General features: G+C 49.2%; 1 protein-coding gene across 1 annotated transcript; it reads right to left on the bottom strand.

Moving 5' to 3' along the window:
* Positions 1 to 5,798: 5,798 nt before the first annotated feature.
* LOC135179567 (histone RNA hairpin-binding protein-like) lies at positions 5,799 to 13,793 on the bottom strand. Its single transcript, XM_064151543.1, has 8 exons — positions 13,395 to 13,793; positions 12,335 to 12,466; positions 10,611 to 10,715; positions 9,948 to 10,007; positions 9,562 to 9,693; positions 8,136 to 8,285; positions 7,575 to 7,659; positions 5,799 to 6,638 (listed from the first exon to the last, which is right to left on the bottom strand). Exons 1-8 carry the CDS (start codon positions 13,436 to 13,438, stop codon positions 6,522 to 6,524), a joined length of 825 nt encoding a protein of 274 aa, XP_064007613.1. The 5' UTR covers positions 13,439 to 13,793; the 3' UTR covers positions 5,799 to 6,521.
* Positions 13,794 to 14,310: the final 517 nt, after the last annotated feature.

The raw sequence follows: 14,310 nt of genomic DNA on the forward strand, positions 1-14,310 counted from the left end.
GAGAAACTGAACCCAAGTGAGGAGCACCCATGGGCAGGTTTGCTGTGGTTTGACTGAACTCCTGTTCCAGACCCATGCAAATCACACCAGGGAGTTCTCTCAGCAGGGCTCTTCTGCTCTTTGGCCTGCAGGGGCCAAGTCAGGATTTGAAGTAAATACCTTCCACCCCAGCCTGCTGGCCCTTGGTGCAAGGCTTTCCTGTCCTGCAGGAGAGAAGCCACCTGCCTCCACCCTGCTGCTTTGGAGAGGATGCTTCGGGATGCAGCAGAGAAGCTCCAAAAGACCCAGCCCTGTGAAGAGCAGCTGAAGGAACTGAAGTTCTTCAGCCTGGATGAAAGGAGGCCAAGGGGAGACCTTCTGGATCTCTACAGCTCCCTGAAAGGAGGCTGGAGCCAGGTGGGGGTTGGTCTCTTCTCCCTAGGAACAAGTGGCAGGATGAAAAGAAGTGGCCTCAAGTTGCACCAGGACAGGTTTAGGTTGGATATTAGAAGAAACTTCTTCACTGAAAGGGTTCTCTAAGACTGGAGCAGACTGTCCTGAGGGGTTGTGGAGTCTCCTTCTCTGGAGACATTCAAGATGGACACATTCCTGTGCGACCTGCCCTAAGCTTTGGCAAGGGACTTGGACTGGATGATCTCCAGAGGTCCCTTCCAACCCCTACCACTCTGTGATTCTGGGATCATTGGTATTAAGTCTGTGACAAGAAGAAACTTTTGTCACCCTCTGAACTGCATCTCAGAGCATCTGGGCAGGAGGAGGGTGGTGTTACCTAGGAGCTGCAGGATTGTCTCCAGCACTTGGCTCTTGTCTCCAAAGCTGCTGAGCTTTCTTTTCTTCCCCCTTCGCCCCACTCCTCTCAATGGTCTGGTGCCCTCAGAACCCAGGAGCAGGCACCAGCTGGCCCCAGCAGAGGCCACATCCCCCACTGCCTGCCTTGTTCTCCCCAGCTCAGCTCCAAGGATCCCTTAATTGCATGCATGTCTTTCAGGCTATTCTCCATGCATGAGCTGTCAGCAAAACCTTGCTGGAAAGGCTGGAATTTCACATTTTTCATGGAGATTTCCCAGATCAAGTGGGCACATTTTATGTATTCCATGAAATTCCTAATGACTACTCCCCCCAAAAATTACATAAATATCTAAATAAAATGCAGGCAGGGTGTTTGGAAGGCCTTGCTCAGCTCCCCCCAACAAGGCACCACTCAATGCCTTGTGTGAATTTATTTAGCATCTCATTTGAGGGATGGGATTGGGATATTTTTTTGGTTGTTGTTGTGGATGACAGGAGAGCAGCCAGCATTCATCCAGCCATTCATCCACCCCACTTGTGGCACTGCACGCTGGGGAAGGGACCCTTCAGCATCGTTTTTAAAGCAGGGAGAGAGTGCAAAGCCCTGTCAAGTGACAATCTCCATCCAAGCTGTCATTGCCAATCACTTGAATGGACTGCAGCAGAGAGGCTTTGCCACAATGAGATACGGATGGGGGTGACCATTAGGTCAGGAATCTGGATTTTCTCAGCTCACCAAGCCCTGCAAATAAATTCTCACCAAAAGGAGAGAAAAGCCTCATTGATTTGACAGGCCATCAGACAACTCCAGTTGTCATTTTCCCAGCAGTTGTGAGCATATTGTAGTGGTTTTTTTTTTTTGCTTTGTTTGCCTGGTGTGTGAGATATGAATTTCCCAACTCTTAAAGGGATCAGCCCTTCCTCATCTGCATCCTTGTAAGAAGGAAAGCTCGGGGCAAGAAGAGTCTGAAAGCAAAGCACTGCTCCCAGCTTTAATGCAGGGAGGCTCACACAGGGGGGCTGTTTTGTGGTTGATAGTCAGACAGGCTCCTGACCCCCCTGCCTCCCCACAGTGTGGTTTGTCTCCATCAACACCATAGAATCATAGAATGGTAGGGGTTGGAAGGGACCTCTGCAGATCAAGTCCAACCCTCCTGTCATTTTCATACCCATTTTAGTGAATTCAATTTCTTAACAAAGTGCAAGGTTTTATTTTTAGTTCATGAAGGCATCAAAACCAAACTAGGAGAGGCTTTTGACAAGGGCTTGTAGTGACAGACAGGACAAGAGGCAATGACTTTGAGCTGGAAGAAGGAAGATTGAGACTGGAAAATAGGAAGAAATTCTTTCCAGCAAGGGTGGTGAGACACTGGAACAGGTTGCCCAGGGAGGTTATGGATGTCCCCTCCCTGGAGGTGTTCAAAGCCAGGCTGGGTGAGGCCTTGAGCAAGCTGGGCTAGTGGGAGCTGTGCCTGCCCCTGGCAGGGGGGGTTGGAACTAGATGATCTTGAATGTCCTTTCTAAGCTAAATCATTCTGTGAGTCTATAAATAGGTACTTCATGTTTAAGAATATCAACTTCAGGATTTATCCACAGGTTAACTTTCTCTGGGAAGTAATCAAACCATCAGGGAAAAAAAGAAAAAAAAAAGAAAAGGAAAAGGGAAAAAGGAAACAAAGAAAGAAAAAAGAAGGAAAAATGAAAAAGAATAAAGAAAAAAACGAAAAATGAATTTTATTCTTTGCAAAAGTAAAAAATACTAAAGTGTCTTCAGCAAGGAATTGCAATCAGCATCTCCAGCCACTTGCCCTGGGCAGCAGCAGGCTAGTGCTATCTGTCAGGACTTTTTCCTCCCCTGAAGTCCATCCTGTCCCTGGCTGCTGTTAGGTTGCTATTATCTCCCAGTGCCTGCAATAACGAGTTTGAGCTCGAGTGAGGCTGGCAATGGAAGGAGCAGTGAAAGAGGACAGACTTGCAGGGGTTTTGTTGGAACCCTGAGTTGCTCCTAAGGTCACCATCAGGGAGATTAATGAGATTCCTGGCATTTAGCACAAGTGGAAAGCAATTCTGGGGTGCCTTTTGTCTGCATGCAATTAAACACAAGCTCCTACTGCCCTCTGCAGTGCTGCCAGGTGGATTCCAGCACAGGGAAGCTGGCTTCGAGAGCAGGGACAGCTCTGTAGCTCCACCTTGCACTTATCTTCCTGAAAACAGAGTGGAATGGTCCCTTCCCAGAGAAACACAAAGGGGAACCTTGGCTTTAGAGTAATGAAATCACTGTGGTTGGAAAAGACCTTTAGAATCATCCAGTCCAGTTATTATTTTGTTAATTAGAGCCATTCTGTACCTCCCAGGAACTGCCTCAACAGAAATTTGGGTAGACAGAAAGCTTGCACCACAGCTTCAGCTCCAGCTTAACCCACTAAGTTCATTCCAACTTTAAACTTTCTGAAGCTCATGAGTCAGGCACTTTTGGAACTGAATAGTCATAGACAAGTTTAGGAGGGAAGTGACCTAAAGATAATCTAGTTCCAGTCCTTTTGTGCACAGTCCCAGAGAGGCCAATTCTCTGATCTTGATGAGGAGATCAAGGCATCCCCAGTCACTTTGCAGATGACACTAAACTGTGTGGCAGTCTTGACCTGCTGGAAGGTAGAGATGCTCTGCTGAGGGATCTGGCCAATGCGCTAAGGCAAATTGTATGCAGTTCAACAAGACCAAGTGCTGGGTCCTGCATGTGGCTCATAACAACCCCATGAAGGGTCAAGGCTTGGGGCAGAAGGGCTGGAAACTGCCCAGCAAAGACCAGGGTGGGTTGATCAACAGCCAGCTGAGGATGAGCCAGTGTGTGTCCTGGTGATCAAGGCAGCCACCAGCATCCTGGCCTGAATCAGCAATGGTGTGACCAGCAGGATCAAAGCATGGATTGTCCCCCTGGTCTTAGCACTGGTGAGGCCACACCTTGAGGACTGAGTTCAATTTTGGGCCCCTCACTCCAAGGACATTGAAGAACTGAAGCAGGCCCAGAGAAGGGCAATGAAGCTGGTGAAGGGTCTGGAGAACAGGCCTGACTGAGGACACTGGGGTTGTTCAGCCTGGAGAAGAAGAGGCTGAGGAGGGACCTCATTGCTCTCTACAACTTCCTGAAAGGAGGCTGGAGCCAGAAGAGAGTTGGTCTCTTCTCCCTAGTATCAGGTTGTAGAACAAGAGGAAATGGCCTGAAATGGCACCTGGGTTTAGGTTGGAGATTAGGAAAAAAGTCAGAAAGAGAAAAGGAAAGGTTGGGTCCCAGCTTAGCTCTGCAGTGCTGTGCTCACCATCTCATCAGCACATGGCCTCCAACAGGCCAGGCACAGCAGATGGAGGTTTAAATTAGCCACAGCTAGGCCTGTCAGTTAGCCAGGCATGGCATGAGGGATGCTGAAAGAGGACAAGCCTTGGTGTGACAGAAGCAAGAGAAACAAACTGGAAGGCATAAAGCCCTGGAAAGCAGGGGGGTGCCAGGTTCTGCTACCCACAGAAGACTCTGCTCTGCTTTATTCTTAAAGGAACTTAACCCAACAAGGCTGCAGCTCGGCAATGGCAGTGGGCAACCCTCCAGCTGAAGCACTCACTGCATGCAGCAGGCCACAGCTGAACCCATGGATGTCATCTTTCCACAAGCCGAGTCTGCTCCTAGATGTAACGCAGCCGAGGTTACCTCAGAGCTGGCCACCAGAGGGCGCCAGTCCACAGCAGAAGGCGCTCCCCCAGTCTGAGGCTCCTGCAAACGCGCCCTGTTCTCTGGATGCGCCTCACGGCAGCCAAGCTCAACAAAAGGCTGAAGGAAAGGGATAATTTGTTGGGTAGAAGACACTCTGGGTGCCCTGCTGCTTCAGGGTAAGCTCAGAAATCTGAGCCTGGTCCTGAACTTGGCCAAGATGCATTTCTAGGCTGAGCTGGTTAAACCCCTTGTAGCTATTTTGTAGAAGCCTTCAAGAAAGGCATCAAATGGTTCTGGTTGGAAGGGTTTGGCTTGACCTTAAGATCACTACTGAAGAGGGTAGAAGAAAAAAGCTCCAAAACAAATGGTGGCACTCATGGGTGCAGCTGCTATTCAACACCATGCTGCCATCATGCCAGCTTCCAAATGAAAGTGCTGGCTGGAGTAAAGCATCACAGAGCTTGAAGTTCAGATTGGAAGACGAGAGGCTTCTTGGTCTGGTAGGAAAGCTGCCTCCTTAACAGCAGTGTAGATCTAACCTTACCCCATCACCACTGCTTTCTCTTGGAACTTTCCCCATCAGATCAATCTGCCAGGCTTAGAGTGCCCAACAGATAGCTGCAACTAGGATACTCAGAGCTGGAAAGTTTAAGTGTCTTCATTGAGTCTGGCAGTGTTGTAACAAACAACGCCCAGGAATTCCGTGCTAGAGATAAAATCAGATGAGGTGACCTTAACAAAAGGGCCTGTATGGTAAACAAGAAACCACAGAGAAGAGAGCCTAGTGACTAGCTAAAGGACACCTACTAAATTGCTTCTCAGGAGTCTGCAACAGTTACCCCCTATTACTAAGTCTTGAAGTCACTCCAGCAGTCTGTTCCCAGAGTTCAGAACCCTTTCAGGGAAGAATTTTCTTCTAATCCAATCTAAACCTCCTAAACAACCTGAGGCCTTTTCTTCTGGTCCTATCACTTGTTCCTAGGGAGAAGAGACCAGCCCTCTCCTCACTGCAGACTCCTTTCAGGAAGTTGTAGAGAGCAACGAGGTCTCCTCTCAGCTTCCTTTTCTCCAGGCTAAACACCCCCAGTTCCCTCTGCTGCTCCTCACCAGACCTGTTCTCCAGACCCTTCCCCAGCTTCATTGCCTTTCTCCAGACCTGCTCCAGCCCCTCAATGTCCTTGAAGTGAGGACCTCCAGACTGCTGACACAGCCTCCACCCTCACCCTCAGACACGTGGCACCTTCAGCATCCTCCCACGTGTGGTTATGCAGAGATCAGTGGCAGGAAATGGAAGCTGAGTCACAAGGAAATCCAATTCCATTTATTTTCCAGCAACGTCCCATACAAAAGCAATAGAAACTCCAGCTGCTTTCAGCAGCAGAACCTCTGTACAGCATTACCATTTACAACAACTTTACACTGGAAAACAGCAAATTAAAACAACCAAGCCCTCTCCCTAGCTACTATGTCCTTGTCTGCATTAATGAATCATGACTCCAGTTCAGGCTACTGTTGCCTGGGTTTCACCAGGCCGACCTCCAGTTTCTGTGGTGTTTCATTTCCAGTGGTTTCTGAAACAGTTTGGCAGCTCCAGAATTGTTTGTTTTCAGAAGGCAAGCAGCCATCACCTGTGTGACTCAGATCTTTGTAGAAGAGCCAAATGGAAAAGCAAGGTCAAAGAGGTGCTCAGAAATATCTCCCTGCTTTGCTCTTGATCTGGAGGTGAATGAACTGAAGTGATGGACACAGCAGCAGGGCCAGGGAAGAACTCACTGAACTATTGACACTTGAGGACAGCACTGCCTTTGGCCAGGTTTGCTATCGAAAAGTTATATAAAAAAACCTCTCATATACATAAATTAAAAGGTTAAAAAAAACTCAGGCACCTGTATTTGGACAGAAGTTTGGCCCAGAGAACATGCAGAGCAACCACAATTTAAAACTCAGCTTTCTTACTACAAACAATTTGTGAGTCAAGCCAACCTCTCCAATATCAAAGAAACTGCCTCTATATGATTTTGCATAAGACTTAACTCACAGTATCAAAATCTTTCAGTGGTTCACCCAAACACACTTCCAAGTCAAATTCACCTCCTGCTTGATAGTCAACGTGTCTAACTTTGGTGGGAGTGCCACAACAGGTATCCTGGAAAACACAGACAGTGGATAATGAGCAGTTTAGTTACTAGAATCATTCGTTTCATATCTCTAATTCCTTGGGATCAGCCTGCAGCAGAGGCTTATGAACACTCTGAATGCCCAAGGTTACTCTTCCAAGGATTGAAGTGAAGGCTGTGCTGCCTGTTCAACTACCTGCAGCCCAGAAGGCACCTGTGTGCAGGGCTGTATCCAGAGGAGTGTGGCCAGCAGGGCAAGAGAGGGGATTCTGTCCCTTGACTCTGCTCTGGTGAGACTTCACCTCCAATACTGCCTCCAGTTCTGGTGTCTCCAGCAGAGACAGAGCTGTTGGAGTGAGGCCAGAGGAGACCACAAGGATGATCCAAAGGCTGAAGCACCTCTGCTATGATAGGCTGAGGGAGCTGGGGGTGTTCAGTCTGGAGAGGACTCCAGGGGGACCTTACAGCTGCTTTCAATACCTGAAGGGATCCTACAGGAAGGCTGGAGAAGGACTTTTTCATAAGGGTGTCCAGCAATAGGACAAAAGGGAATGGTTTTAGGCTTAAGGAAAGCAGGGTTAGACCAGATCTTAGGAAGAAGTTCTTCAGTACAGTGGTGGAACTTTAGAACAGGCTGCCCAGGGAGGCTGTGTGGATGCCTTCTGCCTGGGGTGTTCAAGGCCAGGTTGCATAAGGCTTTCAGCAACCTGGCCTAGTGGAAGGTGCCCTTACCTAAACCATTCTATGAACAAATCTGAAATGGCCACTCAGATTCTATCTCTGTAAGCTCAGGCTCCAGATGGATGTTGGCTGCAGCTGGGAAAATGCCTGAATTTAAAGGTCTCAGTTTTATGAGCAGTCCCTAAACACAGCAGGTAAGGGAACTCCTCGCATACCCAGGCCACTCTGGATACACTTTTATGTACTGCACTAATTAATGATTACCAAATGACAGCCTTGCTTACCTCAGGATCTTGACAGCTCGCCTGAGATTCGGTGGAGTTGCTTCCAACAGACTCTGTCTCCATCTCACCAAGGTCCACAGGACTACTGTAAATGTTTAGCAGAACACAGCTTAAAACAAATTCAGTTCTCAGTAGCAAGTTGCACTTAGTAGGAACAGTTCAGAAAATGATGCCCACATGGGACACTGAACAGGTTGCCCAGAGGTGTGGAGCCTCCAAGCCTGGCAACGTTCAGAGACAGGCTGGACGGGGCCTTGAGCAAGCTGCTCTGGTATGTGTCCTCATGGCAGGGTGCCAGAACTAGATGATCTTTGAGGTCCCATCCAACCCAAACCATTCTAAGATTCTATGATTGTTTCTTCCTTTGCAAGGACACTTGTTAAGTCCAGCTCCTGGATCTAGGTGGAGAAAGCTATTAGATATTTGACTGAGAAGGAAATGAGTGGCACTAAGTATGGACAAGGAGCTAATGCAAAGAGCAGTCACCACCTGCTCTCAGAAAGGGTGTTTTTTTGTTTCTTTGAACATGAGATTTCCCACTCTTGAATCACTCATACATACATTTCTTGCAGATCACATCCTGCTTCAGTAGGTGGATCCCAGGAATGCAGTGCAACTTTCCAGAGCTTGATTTGCTGGTCCCATGACCTACGGCTGTACTTCTTGAACTTATTTGGAGTCCTGGGATGAACTCCTGGTATCCGATGGTATCTGCTCACATATTAGAGGTGAAAAGGTCATCAGTGGTTGCTGCATGCACAGAACAGGTAGCTTACATGTTCAGATGGTTGGCCTGCTACCCAGGCTCACTGCAGCACAGCAAAGTCTAAGGTACTGAATCATAGAATCAACCAGGTTGGAAGAGACCTCCAAGATCATCCAGTCCAACCTAGCACCCAGCCCTATCCAGTCAACCAGACTATGGCACTAAGTGCCTCAGCCAGGCTGTTCTTGAACACCTCCAGGGACAGTGACTCCACCACCTCCCTGGGCAGCCCATTCCAATGGCAAATCACTCTCTGTGAAGAACTTCCTCCTAACATCCAGCCTATACTTTCCCTGGCACAACTTGAGACTGTGTTCCCTTGTTCTATTGCTGCTTGCCTGGGAGAAGAGGCCACCCCCCACTTGGCTACAGTGTCCCTTCAGGTAGTTGCAGACAGCAATGAGGTCCCCCCCTGAGCCTCCTCTTCTCCAGGCTGCACACCCCCAGCTCCCTCAGCCTCTCCTCATAGGGTTTGTGCTCCAGGCCCCTCACCAGCTTTGTTGCCCTTCTCTGGACACATTCCAGCACCTCAACATCTTTCTTGAATTGAGGGGCCCAGAACTGGACACAGTACTCAAGGTGTGGCCTGACCAGTGCTGAGTACAGGGGCAGAATAACCTCCCTTGTCCTACTGGCCACACTGTTCCTGATGCAGGCCAGGATGTCATTGGCTCTCTTGGCCACCTGGGCACACTGCTGGCTCAATTGAATTATTTATGAGGAAAATGTGTGCAATTCAAGCACTAAAGTGAAAAGTTCTCTGCTCCATATGAAAACACTAAAGATTACTTGAAGTCCTACAAAGCCAGGTGCAAGGTCCTGCAGCTGCAACTACCAATCACAGGTCTGAGAACCCTATTTCAGCTATACTCCAGGTTGCATTTGTGTCCAGCAGTGAGAAAACTGACTGCAAGCAGCAGTTTCATCTGCTCTAGTTGACAAGCATGACTCAAAGAGCTTTTATTTTCATTTCTGCAGCATGAGAAAGTTGGAAGGGATATTCCTCATGTACCAACTGGTTAAAAACCAAAAGGACCCATGTCTCATTTTATGCTTAAGGGGGGGAGCTGTGTGTTAAAAAATGCCTTGGCAACTGCCATTTGTAGATGTCTTCTACTTGAACTTGATTCAAATGCCAAGTTTAGGAGGTTAATATGCTTGCAAAGAAGAGATGTGGCTCACAGCCCAACACTAAGCTTTCCAGAAACTCCAGCAGCTTACCTGGGGACTTCTTTCATGTATCTGTCATAGGCAATTGTGTTTTTCCCATAGTTTATCTGTTTTTGTCTTCTCATCAAAACCACTTCGTCTGTCTCCAGTTCTACTGTCACAGTGGACTCCTTTGAATCAGAACTAAAAAAAAACATAAATCCAAACCATTGCAGATTTGATAAACACTGAAAACAAGCCACACTCAAACCAACCCAGGTGCAGAAGGTGATAAAGAAACATGAAAGCTTTTCAGATCAACACTTGGTACGTTACTGAGCAGCGATGCTGGAGCAGACTAAAATGAACAGCATCAAGTTCAGCATTTTAAAAAGCAATATAAAAAATGCAGCTTTATCATCAAGATTTTCTTGAGCTAAGACAGAACTCTAACCTACCTTCCAGAAGAGGACTTCCTTTCTCTGGAAAATTCATTTATCAGGAGCTTTCTTCTGTACCTGTAAGAGTTCAGATCAGCATTAGGAACAGAGAGGCTATGCTGATGGAGTTCAGAGATGGTTCTACTTCTCAGCTAAGCAGCAGTCTAGAAGGCAGCAACCCCCAGAAGTGTCAGCACCTTTGCAGTGCAGAATGGATGTTTCACTTATCCCCTGAACCTCCCAAACACTCAGTTCTTTTTTTGCTTAAGCCTTTTCCACAGAAATCTTTGTATAGCAATGGTATGGCTTTGAGCAACCTAGTCTAGTGGAAGGTATCCCTGCCTATGTCAGGGAGTTGGAATTAGATGATCTTCAAGGTCTCCTTCAACCCAAACCATTCTATGATATACAAAACCAGTCATCAGTGACAGAACACTTGGAAGAATCCAGCCCACATGATTCAGGCAAGGTTTCTTCCAGAAAGGAGGTATTGATGGCAAACATCAACTCTCTGGAGTATACTAGGTCATCTCTGCAGGACTGAGGCCAAAGACAACCTAAAGCAGCAGAAAAGACGCTAAGGCTGGCCTGATTTGGCTACAGTGAAGTTAAGAATCAACTGATTCTACAAGACAACAACCATTTCCCCATCTTTCCCCAGTCTGTCTCACCCACAGGCACCTTGCAATTTCTTTGTTAACGTTGCTCCTCATCTCCTCTTCTTCCACTGCTGTTCCCCAGTCTGAACACCGGGGGAGGGGTCCAGGGCCTTCTGGGGTTGTAAAACTGGAAAGAAAAAACAACCCAAAGCCTCTACATTAAAAGTTTCTCTTATTGCATTGTGCATCTACCCCACTCACAACTTGCTAGCTCTTTATTTCATTCATTGATCATAACCATCAAGGGCTGTGATATTTTTGCTCTATTAAAATGTCATCACTGCAAAATGAAGCCCCAGTTGAGTGTCCACCTTGAAGTTCTGGGGTTTGGGCTTTGATTTGGATACATCATCTTCAGAAATTTCTGGAGATATCTATAGTAACATAGCACTGGCACCCAGCCTACTCTTGTGATAACTTTGAGCTGGTGTCCCTCAGAAAACGAGATGTGGAATACCAAATGGATTCCTTTACCCATTTGACTCCCCTAAATAGGTTAAGAAAAATTAATTCTTCCATGGCTGCAGGCTAATTAGCTTGGTAAGAGACAAAAGTTGGAGCATAGGATGGAATTGTAGAGCTAAATGATTAAAATTACACAACTGCATTAAGAGGTTTGCCATGTGAACGTGGGCAGGCTACAAGAGTTGGGGCTCTTCAGCCTGGAGAAGAGAAAGATTCGAGGAGACCTTAGAGTGGCCTTTCAGTATCTGAAGGGGGACTACAGGAAGGCTGGGGAGAGACTATTGACAAGGTCTTGCAATGACAGGACAAGAGGTAATGGGTTTAAACTGGCAGAGGGCAGATTTAGACTAGATGTTAGGAGGAAGTTCTTTACAGTGAGGGTGGTGAGACACTGGAATGGGTTGCCGAGGAAGGTTGTGGCTGCTTCCTCCCTGGAGGTGTTTAAGGCCAGGTTGGATGAGGCCTTGAGCAACCTGCTCTAGTGGGAGATGTCCCTGCTTACAGCTGGGGGTTGGAGCTGGATGATCCTTGAGGTCCCTTCCAACCTAGACCATTCTATGACTATATACTTAGAAGAGAAGTCAAAGGCACAACCCCCCCAGGCAAGTCCCAACTGAAATACCAGTTTCCAGAGTCATAGCGAATGTAACAACTTGATTGCAGCCCATTAGCTCCACAAGCAGATTCATCTGCTGCAGGGGAAACAGGACATCTCCCTCTCCAACCAACAACGGCTGCCTGTGCTCAGATTATTAAATGTATTTTCCAGTTCCTGTCCTAATGACCAATTTTCCTCAAGTATAAAACTCCAAACTGTATCCCACTGCCCAGAGTTTGGCAGCAGATCTGAAGGCTCTTTGGGTTCCCTGAAATCAAGGAATTGAATCCTGTTGTACCTAAAACTAGTCCAAACTCCCAGCTGAGAGATTGGTTTACATTGCTTTGAAGCTGTTCAATTTCAGCTAAAGTTCTTTTTAGATGGAACCCAGTGAGCATGATAATTAAAACCCCACAGCTAACAGCACAGGGCCCTCTGCAAAAGCCTGCTTAACCTCCACAGATCTTTAGCGTTTCTTTCTGTTGGGATTAGAAAAGAACACTGCACTGGAATCTTTTCCCTCCTTTAAGATCAGCTATTTATGTCCCAAGAGTGATCAGCTATTTATGGCCCAAGAGTGATTAACAGGCAGAGCTGTTGAAAAACAACTAAGTACCACAATCAAAACAGAGGTCCCGATGAACTAAAGAGCACAGAGCTGCTTTGTCCCATGCAGTCCCTACCTGTCCAGCCGGTTGTCGGAAGGCCTGGGCTTGCCTTCTTCAAAAACAGACGAATCAGCCTCACTCTGCTTCCTCCTCTTCCCATCAGCACCACGTTTCCTTCCTTGCGACCAGCGAGGAGGGGGCTGCGGGCTGGAAGGAGACAGACCAAGACAACATGAGCGTGGCCAGGGCAGGCCATGAAAGAGATGCGAGGGCTGGAGCAGCTCTGCTGTGAGGACGGGCTAAGAGAGTTGGGGCTCCAGGGGTACCTCAGAGCAGCCTTCCAGTTCCTGAAGGCGACGATAGGAGCTGGGGAGGGACGCTGTGCAAAGGACAAGGGGTGCTGGCTTCAAACTGAAAGGAGCTGGATTGAGATATGAGGAGGAAATTCTTCCCCACGAGGGGGGTGAGGCACTGAACAGGTTGCCCAGAGAAGCTGTGGAGGCTTCAAGCCTGGCAGTATTCAAAGCCAGGCTGGACAGGACCTAAAGCAAGTCGGCCTGGTAGGAGGTGTCCCTGCCCACGGCAGAGGGGTAAAACTAGATGATCCTGCAGGCCTCTTCCAACCCAAACCGTTCTGTGATTCGATGCGGGGGGCTTTACTTCAGCAGCCTCACTGAAATATCACCACAGGGTGCTATTATTTACTAATTTTACTTCCAACAACCTGTCTTAGCGCCACGAGTGCAGGCCTTGAGTTCCTCTGAGAGAGGCACTCCCAACGCCACCACCAACCGCCCCACAGCCGCCGCTCGCCACCCTCCCCGGACAACGGCGGGCACAGCAGGAGGCACTCACACCCACGCCCGCCGAGGGAGCCTCAGCCACACTCCCCTCACCTCAGCCAGGGGGGTCCGGCCGCCCCGGGGCCAGGCATGGCGGGTGAGGGGCGAAGGGGAGGCCACGCCGGGGGCGGCATGGGCCGCTTGTCCCGTCCGAGGCCCGGCAGGGGGAACCGGGAGAGAGGGCAGCTCGGCACTGCCCGCCGCCCCGCACCAGGGAGCGGGGAGAAGGGCAAAGCGAAGAGGAGCACAGCAAAGCGACAAGGAGCCGCATCGCTGCCCTTCGTCTCACCTACCTGCGCTCCGGGCCGCCGTGCGGGCTCCTCTGACGGAAGGACATGGCGCGGAGTGTGCTCGGGCGGGCCGGAGGAGAGAGGCAAAGGGCGAGAGGAGCGGAGCAGAAGACAAACGAGCGGGGAGCAGCGCAGCTTTCCCCTGCTTCCCGCTTAGCCCCTTCGCATCTCCCGCCGCCGCTCACCGACACCGCCCCCACGGCAGGGCGCCTGCGCCGCCCACTCCCACGGGCACAGGCAGACGGGGGGTGGGCGCGGGGGGTGAGACGAGGCAAAAACCGCAGCCGCCAGCCTTCTGCCTCTCCTCGCTCGCTCCTCTGAGCCGCCCTGCTGCTGGTCGCGCAGTGGAACAAACGCGCTCCCCGCCGCAGCGGTCCCGACGCTGTCTTCTGCACCTCCTGCACCCCCACGCTGCGGGCAATGGTTTCGCCCAGTGGCTCCGCCCCGGGGCGTGTTGGCGGGAGAAGCGAGCGCGCGGTTTTGGCGCGCGCTGCTGCGGGGCGGGGCAGAGGAGAAAGGAAAATAAAGGAGAAAAAGGGAAAAAAAGAGGAGGGAAAAAAGGTAAAGAAAGAAAAGGAGAAGAAAAGGAAGCAAAAAGGAGGAGAAAACAGTGAAAAAAAAAAAAAAGGAAAAATGTTTTTATAAAAAAGTTAAAAAGGAAAAAGGGGAGGCAAAAGCCCTCTGTGGCTGGGTGTTCACCACGGTGGAGGGGAGGAAGTGAGGGGACAGCCAGCCGTGACTTCGGAGCTGCACTGGTCTACCTTGGTCCAGTTCATGGAGTTTAGGTGGGAAACACTGTGATAAGTTTCATCAGGTTGCTTGACAACAGCTGAACACAAGCCAGCGTGAGCCCAGGCGGCCAAGGCCACCTGCATCCTAGCCTAGATCAGCAATAGTGTGACCAGCAGGAGAAGGGTAG

Source organism: Pogoniulus pusillus, chromosome 11, assembly GCF_015220805.1.
Source record: "Pogoniulus pusillus isolate bPogPus1 chromosome 11, bPogPus1.pri, whole genome shotgun sequence".
In the NCBI taxonomy this organism is placed as follows: Eukaryota; Metazoa; Chordata; class Aves; order Piciformes; family Lybiidae; genus Pogoniulus; species Pogoniulus pusillus.

Bases quoted from the DNA above. Each gene is read 5' to 3' on its own strand.
- LOC135179567 (XM_064151543.1), bottom strand. From the start codon at position 13,438: ATGTCCTTCCGTCAGAGGAGCCCGCACGGCGGCCCGGAGCGCAG. The intron at 9,694-9,947 runs GTAGGTTAGAGT...GTTTTTTTTTAG, and splicing joins AGGAAGTCCTCTTCTGGAAG to TTCTGATTCAAAGGAGTCCA. The intron at 8,286-9,561 runs GTAAGCTGCTGG...ATATGTGAGCAG, and splicing joins TACATGAAAGAAGTCCCCAG to ATACCATCGGATACCAGGAG.